The 15,863-nt window shown below is 37.3% G+C and overlaps 2 protein-coding genes across 2 annotated transcripts; both read right to left on the bottom strand.

Moving 5' to 3' along the window:
* Window positions 1–933: 933 nt before the first annotated feature.
* On the bottom strand, window positions 934–4,711 carry si:ch73-248e21.7 (uncharacterized). Its single transcript, XM_059558213.1, has 2 exons — window positions 4,449–4,711; window positions 934–3,752 (listed from the first exon to the last, which is right to left on the bottom strand). The coding sequence occupies exon 2, from the start codon at window positions 3,426–3,428 to the stop codon at window positions 2,160–2,162; it is 1,269 nt and encodes a 422-aa protein (XP_059414196.1). The 5' UTR covers window positions 3,429–3,752; window positions 4,449–4,711; the 3' UTR covers window positions 934–2,159.
* Window positions 4,712–10,482: 5,771 nt separating this feature from the next.
* si:ch73-248e21.5 (mucin-2) lies at window positions 10,483–13,797 on the bottom strand. The gene is made up of 2 exons (XM_059558208.1): window positions 13,642–13,797; window positions 10,483–12,309 (listed from the first exon to the last, which is right to left on the bottom strand). Exon 2 carries the CDS (start codon window positions 12,299–12,301, stop codon window positions 10,775–10,777), a length of 1,527 nt encoding a protein of 508 aa, XP_059414191.1. The 5' UTR covers window positions 12,302–12,309; window positions 13,642–13,797; the 3' UTR covers window positions 10,483–10,774.
* Between the last annotated feature and the right edge of the window lie 2,066 nt (window positions 13,798–15,863).

The raw sequence follows: 15,863 nt of genomic DNA on the forward strand, positions 1-15,863 counted from the left end.
TAATTTTTTTTTAATTTCGTGTAAATATCAATCAATATCAATCACAGTCATGTTACACCCCCCGCAATCGTTTCTCTCAGGCAGCAATGAGATTAAAGTTCAGTGAAATTTGCAGTAAGAATTTTTAATGAATCTTGTTATGAGCGCCATCTGGTGGTCATTTGTAATATTTTATTCAGTGGAATATACCTTTTTAGATCATTTCAAGAAGGTGAAATGTAACCTGTTGCGTGAGGGAATGGATGTTTTTGCTGTTCATGAGTTTTTAAACAATAGCTAACAATGTCTCCATGTTTGGAATCTCACACTATGTGCCACTATGTCAGAAATAATTAATTCTGTTGAATGTTTAAGAAAATCCATTGAGTCTGATAGCTTTTAAATTATTTTTCTTCTGATAAAATTACCCCACCTTTGCACCCTTCCTGTAGCCATCAGTGACATTTACACATCTCTACTTTCAGTTTGGTACACCCTTCCTTTCCAAGATTAGGGCTGCTTTCTGCTGATTTTTCTGTAATTCAGTTAGATGAGTAGGTGTGGATCTATTGCTGGCTAAGTCCAGTGCAATATTTTGTTTGCAATCATCCTTGAATCTCTTGATGTGTTAGGGTCAAAGTACATGCCTTTTAAAAGTGCCACAGCTTTCTGGTGCTGATTTGTGCCTTAATTATTTCCTTTTATGTGACAGAAAGTTCTGCAGAATTACACAGAAAACTAACGCTTTTCATTCAAAGTTCTACACATCCCCTGCCTCTTGCATGTATGCTTATTTGTTTTGTTTTTTTATTTGTTAATTTGATAATGTTATATGATATATTTTGTAATGTTATACTACTAACAGTGTAGAAATCTGAGACATTTACAACAGACTTTCACAGTTTTTCCTGCACAATCAGCAAAGATGATATTTTTAAAAGACTATGGAAACGGTTTGTATTTAAAAATATAAATATTTTATTGCATATTTTGCCATCATTGATTAATATGCTATGCCATAAATCTCTATACTTACAGGGAGAGAAAAAAAGCTTCATTCTCAGAATGTAAGTTCTAAAGGTTAACTGGTTTTTTAAACATCAACATTGTATGCCATAATCAGTGAATTTTAGTGCACTATCCAACCTCAAAACAAACAAAAACACATATATCTAAAGATCCAGACTGTTTCTTTTTAAATCTACATCACTAGCAAACATTTGAAATGGATAAATGATTAAGTTTAATTAATTCAACCATTACTTAAAGTATGGTAAAGTAAGTTTTTGCTGATGAAATCCAGTATTTTCAATAGCATTCCATGTAATCTGCAAATTTGCGTGGGTGAAAGAGTTACCCACAGCAATTTTGCAATGTGTTCAATTAGTCACAGAGGTGTAATGTAACGAAATAATATTAGAGTACTTAAGTATTTTTTATGAGAACCTGTACTTTAATATTTAATAGAATCTGGGTTTGAATATTTCTGTCAACTTTCACTTGTACTCCACTAGCTATAGCTCCTAATTGAAATGTGCAGGCTTATTGAAAGAATCAACCTTTTAAATGGCCTTTTAAATTTAATGTCTATGACTCGCTCATTAACAGTGACTTGCGGTTTTTAATTCCACATTTCAAGTAGGCTATATTTTCATGGTTTAAATCTTTTCAAATATCAATATTCAACGTTTTACATTTAAAACAAAACATTATTTATGCACTTGTAACTGCTATTAAATGCGTCCCCTCTAAGCTGCGTTAAACTGCCTGTGTAAATGAATCTAAATGCCATTTCAGATGCAGAAATGTTTTCTTATGTTGGAATGAAAGAGACAAAGTCCCGGATGAAGTGGCTCTTATGCGAACCCAAAGATACAAAATGGAAGAAAGAGATAAAACTGAACACAATCTTGCTGTTCAAACTGTGTATAGAAGTTGTGCTTCACACAACTACAGTACAGTATTGACACTAGGCAACAGATATTTTGCTGGCCAAATTTTGCGGAAATTTGACTAATATTACCGCACTTTTAAGTATAAAACAACTGTGGAAAATAAGTAGGTTTTTTAGAGCATCATAATACATTGCACCTTTGCTGATAATGAATTGCGATCATCAGATAATATATAAAAACTAAATCCCTTAAACCCTTGATGTTCATTTAGTCAACAGAAGACTTTTAAACAGCAGTGGTGAGACAGAATGTTTCTCCTCCATTCATCCCCTTCTCTTCACTTTTTTCATCTCCTTTCTGTTTCTCATTCTCTGCCAGTGTTGTCTTGTCTTCATTCACATCCTCATCTATGAATTTAAAAGGCTCCTGCTCTTCCCATTTCTTAGCCTCTTTGGTCCCGTCCCCACCCACTCCACCATTAGCCATGTCTCCTCCATCTGGGGTGGTGAATGTGCTGAGCACCATATCATCTCCATCCGATTTCCCATTATTAGGAAGAAGACCCTCCTGTACCTCAGCATCATTTTCAGCTCCCGCCTCCAGATTTACAGGCCCCGCCCATGCGTCATTCTCCCCCCCTTTTTTCTTCTTGGACCATTTACTTTGGGGCCGAAAATTCCTTGAGGCATTTTTCTTTCGCCAATGGACGAACAGAATCATGCCCACACACAGCAGAAAAATAACGGCCACACACACTATGATTATTAATATCCAGTTGGTTTCTATGGGAGTGGCTCTGCTGTCGTTTATTGCGGGGATGATGGAGGTGAAATAGGTGGAGACTGATTCTTCATCAAGAGTCGTGAGCGGGTGCATGGGTGCAGCAGTATTTTGAGGGAGCTGAGAAGTTGGTGTTAGACTGGTAGTGCTGGTGTCCGCAGGGCTGGAGATGATGGACGGAGGATCAGTCCAGTCTGCAGTTGATTCGGCGAGGATGGATGTGGGATTGAGGGCTACTGTTGACTCAGTGGTCATGGCCACAGTTGCTGTGGTGATTTCATCTGTAGGACGTTCTGCTGGAATGGTTAACTCAGTGAAGGCAACAGTTGTTTCATAATGACTTGTGCTTGGGGCATCTGAAGTTATTTGTTCAGTCGCTGTTGTTTCCACATTAACATACACAGTAGGGGTGGTCACTGTGGTCTGCTCTGTTTGTACAGTTGTAGTTTCAGGAACAGATATTTGTGATGTTTGTTCGATCTCAGCACTGAGTGGTTGAGTACTCTCAGATGTTGGTTCCTGCATGGTGCTTACTTGATTAACAAGTGTGGTTTCTGATGTATCCAGATCCGTTTCTGTCTGTGCTAGAGTAATTGTATTTTCAGGTGTGGTGATTTCAGGACTTAAAGTTGTCTCCACAGTGAAATTGTTCTGTGATGTGGGGAGGATTGCATCTGTATTTGTCGTTGTCTCTTGTGAATCAGTGGACTTGAAACAGGGTCCGAGAACAAGGAACAGAAGCAAATAGCTAAAAGTAAGCCTCATGGTGAGCATACTGGCTGAAAAAGTCACTCGATCTAGAAGTTTCCTATAACAATTTCAGTGTCTGTGCAACACAATTTCTCAGGTGAGCTGATATTGTCTTTGGAGATTCACTATCGATCCTCGAGAACGTGATCAAAAATGAAAGAAACCTTTAAACTCTGAGCAACTGACAGAAGAAATTCATCTTTTTTACGTGTTCTTTGTGTGGTTGTGTTCTACGGAGGTTATCTTGCGTGAATCTGGGCCGGAAAGTTTTACACAGGCCTGTTCCTTCCTCTTTCGCCTTCTCTGTCTCTCTCAGTGTAGCATGGGCAATTTCAGCTTTGAAATAATCTTGTGACAGTAAAAAAGACACCGGAAGAAAAAGACAGTTAGACAAAAACAGTTATCACTCTTGACTATTTGTCTCAAGGATATACATTTCGTATTAATTGTATTTCGTTTTTGGTTATTTTTTGTAGTGTTTTTAAAGAAGTCTCTTTAGGGATCATTCATTTGATTAAAAATAGAGTAAAAACAGTAACGTCGTAGAAAAACATTTTCTATTTTATTATATCTTAAAATATGTTATTCCTTTGGTGGCAAAGCTGAATCAGCAGCCATTTTTTTTTGCGGAAAATATTCCGAATTATTCTGAATGAGAATATAAACATAATTTACCATTCTTAATAATATTTATTTATTTTTGCAACAAGGTGGAATTTAATTCTAATAATTTGATCTAAATTAACTTTCTTGGGGATCTTGGGAACCTCGTGAAATTGGGGTTGTTTGCGCTTTGCTTTACCTACCAGAAGAGCTACACTTTATTTGACGGGCAGAACAGAGGTACATCCTCAGGTTATTTAATTGCACATCTACCACAGGTACTAGAATGCAATTTGAGTGCCAGCATGATGCTTATATTTCTCTAAGCTGCATGTGACGTTTTTTTTTTCTTTCTTTTTGTCTACCTGTCCTCAAGCATCATACAACGTCGCAGCCACAAACCATCTGATCCCTTTATAAATAAGTACAATTGCCACTTACCTTCATGCCTCTGAGAAAAGTCACAGCGTACTCCGACCAGCAAGACCAAACTGCACATGTGAAAATCTACACACTCACACATGCAGAGCACACCTATATCCTGTTAATTTCTCTTCCTCTCTAACTCCTACATGCCCTCTTTCATTTCTCCTCCCTCTGAAGATGTCATATCACTACTTGCATCTGGCCGAGTGAGGCTGCAGCCGAAAGATTAAAAAAAAAAAACTCCCAGAAAGTGCTTGGTTGTAGTATGAATTATTATCTGAGGCAGAAAAAGAGAAGGCAGGTTCGGGGAAGCTCTGTGCAGGGTGTGTTGACACTTTTGTGGCTTTGTCTGGACAGCTTTGCTATTAAAGCCCTGTGTACTTGCATGTGTGTGTTTGAATGTGTACATGTATGAGTATGTTTTTGTTGGGTGGAGGGTAATACAACAGAGGTGTGAAAATGTGTGTCTAAATTAAAGTTTGCTTGAACAGTTCTGAGATGTTTGTCATGTCCTTTCATGTTTCACAATCTAAATGATAACGTATCTAAAATGAAAATAGGATTTGGTAACTTTACCTATTGCATCTATCAGGTAGGTTCAAAAACGTTCATTTGGGGATTTTAACATGAGCATGATATCTAGACATTAAAAAAGCAGGGTTTTTTTCTTTCTGTTGATGTTTAAGTTCAGCAGAAAACAACACTTATTACTATCATTTCCTCTTTCTGAACATTGGCACCTTTTCATGACGTTATCTCTCACTCTTTTTCTTTTTTTGCACCACTAAAACACAACAGAAACCAGCATCATCTGTAGTAAATCTTCAAAATGATTGATTCACACCATCTCAGAATCAATATTTATTTTGCTTCAGTTTATTTCACATGATAATCTTTACAAGTGCAAGACAGCACTGTAAGATTTCCTAAGACAATGTGTTATCAAAGATTCCTGCTCCTAGATTTTTTCTTGGGCAAGTTACCGCAAGTCCTGACCAAGTGATGGTGGAAACACAAGCTGTTATTGTGTGCCTATACATGGACTGAAAAATTCAGAATAGCCATTTAAATTATGGTCCTTCATTCAGTACTCTTTGCTCAAAGCATATCAAAAGAAACTGCATATTAAAAACTGCATATTATAATTAATTTCATGGTAACTCTCAAAAATTTGTGCATTTTTATTTATTTTGTTCAGTGATTGGAAATTTTTGAAAAATAACCTAGAAAGTTCTGAATATTTCAACAGCTTAGAAAAAATGTATGTGGTTGGTGTGGACTGGCCTTCACTTTTCCAAGTAAGAGAAGTTTATCATTCTGGAGTCACGTCAGTCTTCTTGTCTGATGTCTGGGAAGAGTTATTTTACTGATTGACACTGATTGATCCATTTAATGCAAAAGTGGAAAACTTGAGGCAACCAGATTCAGGACTTTTTAAAATATACTTTGTATTATGAAAAATTATGTATTAACCTAAACTAATTAGACTGTGCTTTTATTAAATTGGCCTATAACAATAAGTCCTATATACTCTATATTTTAAATTAAAGGGGCCATATGATGCGACTTCAAGTTTTCATTTCTCTTTGGAGTGTTACAAGCTGATTGTGCATAAATAAGATCCCTGAGGTTGCAAAGACTAAAGTCTCAAATACAAAGAGATATACTTTATCAAAGTTAAAGGAACACTCCGACTTTTTGGGACTTTAGCTTATTCACAGTATCCCCCAGAGTTAGATAAGTCCATACATACCTTTTTTATTTATGTGCGTTCTGTAAGTGTTATTTGACGCACCCACCGCTAGCCTAGCTTAGCACAAAGACTGGATGTAAATGGATACTGGTAGCATAGTAATCCCAATAAGTGACAAAATAATGCAAACATTTTCCTATTTACATGTTGTGATCTGTATAGTCACAGCGTGTACAAATAACAAGGCTATATGAGACAGAGAGCATTTTTAATCGTATAAATACTGGGAACTATATTCTCACTAGCGTAGGAGCACAGCTAACGTTACTTGGGCGGAGTGATTAGCGCAGCACACGAGACGCGCCATGGTGAGGAGAAGAGAGTTCGCTCAGAGTTGGAGTAATAGAGTCAGCAATTACTAGATAGTAGATTTATAGTGTACAATCATGGATGATCGCTGTATTGTAAAGAACTGCGACAATAAACAGAGGAGACCAGGTATTACTATGATGTTTCATAGAATTCCAACCAAAAACGCTGACCTGATAAATCGATGGCTACTTGCTCTGGAAATAGATCCAAACAAACCTGTAAACACCATCACGAAGTATTTCGTTTGCTCTGAACATTTTACTGTAGACGACTATTTTGAAAAAATGCAAGTTGCCACACGGACCATGAAACGTGTGCTAAAGGATACAGCCATCCCATCGATAATAAAGACAGGACAAACTGGATCACCTGTTGCTGCGGTAAGTGTTCCGTTATGTTTTGAGATGACTAACATTAGCCATACTGTAACAGTGCCATGCTAATGTAATATAACCTTAGTAGTGACACTATTACGTGAATAGGGGGTCCGTGTATCCCCTTTATTGTTATTATTGTGACACACTGTATGCAATGGCTATACTACAATTTCATTGAACTATGAATGATCATTATAACAAAATCACTTACTTGGTGGATAGCTGACCATTAGGTTCACTCGGCATGGGGCGTTTCTTCCAGTTGATCTTGTCACAATGGGGAAAAAAGACAACTGCCGGGTGTATTAGGGCAGAGAAATCTTCCGTGGTAGTGACGCAAATATTTTGATTGTTATCAAGCCTTGACATTGATGGCTATACCCGGTCCCATTCATTACAACAAAGGCACTAGGTTTCTGTCGGCATAGGTTGGCATGTTCCACATTTACACCACCAGTCCGTGTTCGTTCTGATTCTCCCTTCGTCATACAGCTTCCAAAGTTTGTAACTCCTCGTCTGTGTATTCTGGCTCAAAACTACATGGTTCTGGATCTTGGTTTGATACACAGTAAAATTCCTCTGAGTCTGACAATTCCTCAAAGTAAGCCATGATCACGAGTCACGTCTAGCTAGTTAGTCACGTTTGTTTTGTTTACGGTCTCGTGTGCTGCGCTAATCACTCAGCCCAAGTAACGTTAGCTGTGCTCCTACGCCTAGTGAGAATATAGTTCCCAGTATTTATACGATTAAAATACTCTCTGTCTCATATAGCCTTGTTATTTGTACACGCTGTGACTATACAGATCACAACATGTAAATAGGAAAATGTTTGCATTATTTTGTCACTTATTGGGATTACTATGCTACCAGTATCCATTTACATCCAGTCTTTGTGCTAAGCTAGGCTAGCGGTGGGTGCGTCAAATAACACTTACAGAACGCACAGAAATAAAAAAGGTATGTATGGACTTATCTAACTCTGGGGGATACTGTGAATAAGCTAAAGTCCCAAAAAGTCGGAGTGTTCCTTTAAGACTCTTAAATAGCTCATTTACACACGCCCACATGTCTACGTCACTATGTGGGAAGATTTGCATAATGCCGCCCAAATGTTCACGCTAAGAAAGAAGGCTTGGTTCCAGTAACACAGTTAGTGTTGAAGCAGCCGTGTCAGGGAGATGCTGTGTGTTTCTAGATGAAAGCACTTTATTTGGCCTTCTGAGAGTAGATGCATTTAGGAATCTTTAAGATTACTTAAAACAGAACAGCAACACATTTTATGGATGACCGTTTTGTGAACCTAGGAGAGAAGGTCATTCTGACTTTGCTACAACAATCTGGCGCTTCTGAATCAGCTACTGTAAGTATGTTTTGTTATTAGTTTAAGTATTTGCTATTGAATGTTCAAACTGGGAGTTTTGCGTGCCGTGTGTGTGTGTGTGTGTGTGAGAGAGAGAGAGAGAGAGAGAGACGGGGTCACACAGTGGAGTCAGCTTTCTTAACCGTCCGTGGCTTGTGTACCAAAAACACATACGAGCTTCATCAATGTGTCACACCACTCTGTTCCTCTTTCGAGCTTGAACTGATGGTAAATCTAAGGACATTATAAACGGTTTTTACATTTATTTTGAAAGATGAAGCTCACGATTATGGAAAAGGGTATTACATTTCCGATGAGTGCTTGCAGTGTTCGGCCAATGACAATGCACTGGTCAGTTGGCCAATCAGAGCAGACTGTGCTTGTCAGAACTAGGGACTTAGTAGAAAACAACATGATTGAGAGAGGCATAGATCGGACCTATAATAATGTACAGTATTTGAAAAATAATGTGTTTTTTTAACATTAAATCATGTTAACATATTCTGCTACACCAAATACACAAAATAATGATAAAAAAAGCATCACATGACCCCTTTAAGATTACCATTATCAATACGAAATAGTGATGTAGAGCATTCTTATACTGGGTACACACCAAAAGATAATCGGGCTGATTTTGGGCCGACAATCCTAGCTGTCCCGATTATCTTCATGGTTCTACAAATGATCTTATCAGATTTTCTCTTGGTGTGAGAAGTGTTAAGAGTGCCCGAACCAGATCGGAAGAACGTCGGATCAGCCCTGATCACGAATCGTAAATATTCAACATGTTTAATTTTTACGAGCAGAAATCCTGAAGTGTGGGGGGAATCCCGAGGACAAACGTGCGCACGCTCTGGAGATTATCACATGAAACGAAACAATATCCAATCAGAAAGCAAGATGATCGTTCTTAAAGAGTGATGTATGATCTGATAACAATTATTTAACGTTTATTTAATGAGGCAATTTCAAAGAGAATAAGATCTCTTTACCAAGAGAGAACTGAGAACAACTATTATATATATATATGATTTTGTGACCATTGCTCACCTCTAGCTCACTCTGTAACTTGTACAGACCATGTCCCCGCCCTCTCCATGACTTTACCCAAAGCCTTTTTTTTATTTCCCCTGAGAATATTCTGTCAAAATCATTCCAAACACCATCATTGCAATTTCTTCCTGCATATCGTCTGCAATGCTTATTCTAAAGTCTCGCGAGATTTTGCGAGATTTACTGTGGTCACAGTTGAGACTCTGGTTGAAAATCTGTTTGTGTGTGGTGTGCTGTCTTTGTCCCATCATGGCACACCACACACTATAGGAGCAAAACAGTTAAATCTAGGATTTTTTATCTTCATGTTTGTGGTCTATCACATTTGGAAAATCTTATAAGATGTAAAAACTCTTTTGGTGTGTACCCAGCATAAGTTTGTCTAACTTGCGTATACATTTGTTGAGTAAACTGAAAGGTTATATAGAGTTATATCTACATACCAAAACAGGTTGTGTGTTTGTATACTCAGTGAAATGGAAGGAACTTCACAGAGAACACTATAATAGTTGAGATGTAATACAACTTTAACAACAAAATAAAATAAAAAACACTAAATAGAGCTAAAATTTCTCATTGTGAAAAAAATATTATGTCATCATAAGTCCACATGCTTTGACTAAAAATACAAACGATTGCATCATCAGTAATTAAGCGGAGCTCATCTGCCTGTTGGGTGGACCCTCTTCACCAAACTTGACTTGGTAATGCTGCCTTCATTTGCTCTCGTAAACTTCCTACTTCCCTCTTCTGAAGTTATCACGAAAAGTGCTTTGTTGTTGAAAAGAATAGAGATTGTGGAAAATAGTAGGTTCATTCTCACCTGTTTTTCGGGGAAATTTTTCTAAAGGCAAAATTTATAGAAAATAGTTAGTCAATATCTAATGGATTTTTTATTAAATATAGCATCCCGTTTGTTGGCAACCATATAAATATTATCTGCACTGTTGTATATTCACTGCGTGATCTAGATCGTCATCTTGTTGAATTCGAATTTAGATTAAAACAAAAAAGGTTATTGTCACTGTGTAAAATATAAAAAGTATCCATATTTATGTACATAAATATAAATTTTAGTGTAACGGCTAGATAAAGAAATATAAATATTTTGGTGAAAATAAAAAAAACTTAACAGTCGCTATATCATTGGTTCTCTCACCCAACTCTGTTTAGGCTGTTTATGTCTAGGGAACTCATATTTATAATAATTCCGATAGCATGTGATTGCAGCATAAGCTCGCTGTTTCATTCACTTTTTAACGTCAGATTTGTCTATGTATATTCAATAGTCCAATCAACCTAGAGGTTGTCTTTTTTGTTGTTGTTTTTATTTATTTATTTATTTTTACAGTGCTTAGCCTTGGACAATTTAAGGTTAATGTAGGAAGGACCATTAAAGATCCCATAAAAATCCCCTTGTGTTTTCAGCACAAGCCTGAAAGTCTGTCAAATCGTTTCCTTTGGTGTCTTTCAAAGTTTATGACTATAAGTCCTGCATCCTCTCTTCCTTCATGCGTCTGTTTGCGTACCAGAACTCTGTTATATCATCGACAGTCACTCTAGGCTGAATCCACAGCCCGTTCTCCTCGTTATCCTGATCCTGTCCTCTTCCCTTCATCCTCTTCTGTTTCCTTCTGTCCTTCTCTTTCCTATCGGCCTCCAGCGTGGATCCATTGATGTACCAGAACTCCACTCTCTCCTGCACTGAAGCTTTTGGGTCGGCCCAGAGGCTCTCCTTCTCACACTTCTGACCTCCTTTCACTCTCCGCTTCATCTTTTTTTTGAAGACAGACAGACGAACCAAAAGGAAAATGGTTATTCCCAGAAATATGGTGGCAATCATTGCTAAAGTCCACAATGTGATGAAGCAGACCAGCCTGGATTGCCGAGAATGAGATTCTGGTTTTGGGTTCAAACATGCAGGCCACGCTTTGTTTTCTGTGTCAGTTTTGTTTGTTCTGTTGGTGGTGGCATTTAGGCTGATTTCAGTTAGGACATCCGTTATAACAGAGATGTTGTTTTTGGTGGTGATGGTGGTACCACCGGGTGTGTCTGTTCCTGTCCTGTTTTCTCTTCCTGTGGGTTCTGTAGAGTTTGTGAACCTGTGTATACTCTGTGGTGTCGTAGAGTGTTTTACTCCACCTGTTGAGGTGTGATATTCAGGCACATCTGTAACCGTCTGGTCTTGTGCTGTTGTGTAAGTCGGTGTGGTCGTGGGAACATCTGTGTTTTGTGAAAGTGACCATTCGTTACTCCGTGTTGCTGTTGTAGCACTTACATCAGTTGTGTTCACTGCTGTGTCGTAATGTTGTTCTTCTCTGTGTTCACTTGAGAAACTGTAAGTTCCCTCAGTGCCTCGTGTTTCTCTCAACTCCTCGTTCGTATTGGCAAATGTGGCCTGGGTGGAGTTCGTTTCATAACTTCCTTCATCGGCCTTCGTTCTCTCATCCTCTTTCTCTGTCGAATGTCTCCAGGGAGCTGTCGAGACACTGTTGACTGAGTCTGATAAGGTGTCTGCAGTCTGATCAGTGTGCCCATCATAACTGTAACTCATACTTGACATTGTTCCTGTTTCATTGCTGTCGTCCTTTTGTGGCGTCAGTCTTGCAAAGCTAGTAGTGGAAAGTGTTGCATGATTTGTAATCGCATGGCTCATAGCAATACTCACGCCATCATCCATCATGTCATTTTGAGATGGACTAGTGCTGTTGTCTTGATGCAGGGATGCTGTTTCCTGTGTGAGAGTCACATTTGGGGTTATATTTGGTAGTGTGTGCACTTCACTGGGTAAATTTGTTATGCTGTCCTGTGTTGTTGCAGTCAGAGGTGACGAAGATGTTGCATTTATAAAGATCTCAGGTTCTGGGTTCGTTTTTGTTGTTGCTGGAGTTATTTGTGTGATTTCAGCGTAGTCGCTTTGGGTGTTTGCTGGCAGCGTGTTGAAATAAAGAGCTGAGGCAATGAGGAACTGAGTGAACCACACTGTGATGGACAGCAGAGTCATCTCCATTGTGACTTCTGTAAAAGAGATGACATGAGTACAGACAACATGACAACATTACAGGAAAACATAAATGAAAACACACAGACACACAATAATAATAATAATGTTCATTTCATTAATGCAAAAGTACCTGTACCCAAGAACTTACCTATGAACATTTTGAATTGTTTGGAGTTAACATTCATTTTAATTCATATTTGTTCATTATAAAATCTATATACAACTTGAAATATTGGTATATTATGTAGAGATTAATATATGATACTCAGATGTATTTTCTTTTAAAGCACAATGATAAAAATAGCTTACAACCGCTGTTGGCCTGTCTAGAAGAATTTAAGCTTTGGCTCTCAAGTAATTTTCTAAATTTTAACGAAAATTGTGTTAGATGTTGACTGTGGCTCTCTGGCCCCATATGAAACTCAGTGTGCTAGAAATCTGTGCGTTCTGTTTGATCATCATCATCAACTTAAAATCTGACAAACAGATCAGTGCTGATGTAAAATCATGTTTTTATCATCTCTGTTAACTTTCTAAAGTACAATCCTTATTATCACAGAGTCATTTCCAAACTGTGATCCATGCTTTTGTCCAACTCGCTTAGATTATTGTAATTTACTTCATTACGGTCCATACACCCCCTCAAGAACATTGAGATCTTGTGATCTCTGTCTGCTCATCGTGCCAAGATGTAGACTCAAAAAATTTACTAGTCTTTTTTTATCCATCTTATTTTTTTGTTTTTTATTCTATTCTGTGCAGCACTTTGGTCGACTTTGGTTGTTTTTAAATGTGCTCTACAAATAAATATTGTATTGTATTGTGTATTGTATTAATGTTAATGAAAATTATATATTTTATACACACACACACACACACACACACACACACACACATATATATATATATATATATATATATATATATATATATATATATATATATATATACAAACACACACACACACAAAACCTTGATTAATACTTTATTTAAAAATCTTAATGATGCTGAACAGTAGCAGGTTTTATATATATATATATTCATTTGAAAATACTTCTCTATAACAAAAACATAATAACATTTCAAATGTTGCAATTTACCCTGTGAATGTCTAATACTTCCAGTTTCTGCTAAATAACAGTTTTTTTTATTATTATTTAATCTGACTGATCTGACAGTAAACAGTCCAGGCCTACCATGAACGCGACACAACACGTCACAAAATGGTATTAAATTCACACTGTACTGAACATGCTAAGGATAAATGAGAACCCTTGAGAACCTAAGCTCCGTCTGTATAACTTCTCATTTCGTTAACACAACGAACAGAAACAAATAAACTCTACCTGTTCAGAGCTCATCACGTTGTCTCTTCCTGGTGCACTCTGATTTCTTCGCTTGTGCAGTGATGCCTTCTGGGATACTTATCACCCCTATAGCTGAAGCTTTCAAGTGACTCGAGGAAATGACAGTTTGATCACCATATCAACAGTGGGATGAGGTGAGAGGTTGGGGTAAAGCAGGATGTGGTTCAGTGGCTCCTCCTCTTCCCTCCATCAGTGCTGCTGTGGAAAAAAAAACACATCCTGTTGACTCATATAACATTCAGATTTATCCAAATGCACATCACACTAACGAGGACACCAAATGTACTTACCAGAGTAATGCTTTGACAAGGTGACAAAGATGTTACGTATGTTGTGTTTCCATGTTTTATGGGGACATCCCATAGGTGTAATGGTTTTTCTCCTGTACATACTGTGTTTCTATCGCCCTACCCCAAACCTACACCTAAACCCAACACTCACAGGAAACTTTTGGCATTTTTACATTCTCTGAGACACCATGAGTCGGTGACTGTGTGTATTCAGGTTTTAGTCCCCACCAGGACAGAAAAAACATGTATACACAGACACATTTCCAGCAACTTTCTTAACATGTGTAAATACTCTTAACACTGTCTACCCTTATATGTTTCTGTTATTGCTTATATTGCTCTGTGTTTATTGTTCTGCCTGTGGAAAAGCGTTTGACACTTTAATATCTTAGTGCCCTCAACTTATGTCTTTTTTGTGTAAGTTCATGTTTAACATTTGATTATTTATGTCCTGTAATTGTCACTGAGACATGCCCAGTTTTCCCCATTGTTAACTATGCAAATTTTCAATAAATGATTCTTGACCTCTTAAAATATTTATTTTAACATAAAAGTGAAACAACCGAGACTCAAATTGAACAAGGCATTTCACAAACAGAAATGTAATAATTAGTCCCTGAACAAAGGAAGAAGTCAGTAAAAGTTTCTTGTGTGCCCACCAGCTGCTTTAAGTACTATAGTGGATCTGATGTGATAGATGAATTTATTCCAAAATACTATAGATTTGAATTGGATATACAGCTTTTGACATACAGACACATACATACAGATTTTCTTCTCTCTTTTTTTTAGCAAGGCTGCATTTATTTAAACAATAATACAGTAAAACAGTAAAATCGTCAAATATTATTTGAATTTATAATAACCTTTTTATATAATATAATTTTAAATGTAAAAAATATTTTATATTTCAAAATATTTCAGTATATTTCAAAATGTAATTTATTCCTGACTTTTCAGCAACCATTACTTCAGTCTTCGGTGTCACACGATCCGTCAGAAAACATGATGATTTGGTGCTCAAGAAACATGTATTATTATTAACCGTTCTGAAAACAACTCTGCTGCTTTATATTTTCTGGATTCTTTGATGAATTGAAACCTCAAAAACATACATTATATATGTTTAATATATATGTTATGAATACATTATAACCTGTTTACTTGAAATTGAAAACATTTGTCATAAAAGTACTACTTTCTTTCAAAAATTTACTGAACATTTGAACATCAGTGTATATGGTAACTTGCATTTTTTAGGTCAAAACCAATCAGTTGAGATAGACTGTGACTTCATTCTCACTTTTGTCACCACACTTTCTGTCGTATCTATTTATTAATTTCAGTCCTGCAAATCTCTTTCTCCTTTATCACTAACTATTCTCCATAACCTAATTCTACTATATCACTGTTCTATACTATCTGTTTATCAAAAATGTCCCTTTGTCCTTTCATTGATGCCATAGTTGCTGTGTCTGTGTTTAATTGAGGATTGTCTTGGATTAGCTGTTTGAGAAAGCCTTAATCTGTTTGAGTCACTGAGACACAGTTGATGAGAGAAGAGCTGAGGGTTATCACAGAGAGTGCCAGCCAACAGATGGGCCTGTGTTAGTTAACCTGAGAGAAACCTTTCAGGAAAAACAGTACTCTATAGGCAAAGATTTTAGATGGACAGTGAAGGTGTAAAAGAACAACAGAGTGAGGAAGAAATGGAGCAGGAAATTACCAGAGGAGGAAGATGAAGCTGATGAGGTTGAGGAGGAAATGGCAGAAATCCAGGACCGAGTGGATCTGAGGGACATGGAGGTCTGGAATGGGTTTATATCAGGAGGAGGACTTGCAGCTGAAGAGGAGGCGCTGCTGGACTGGAAGCCATTCTCAAAATTTAAAATATGTAATTTCCATACCTAA

The sequence above is a fragment of the Carassius carassius genome, chromosome 9, assembly GCF_963082965.1.
Source record: "Carassius carassius chromosome 9, fCarCar2.1, whole genome shotgun sequence".
Taxonomy (NCBI): domain Eukaryota; kingdom Metazoa; phylum Chordata; class Actinopteri; order Cypriniformes; family Cyprinidae; genus Carassius; species Carassius carassius.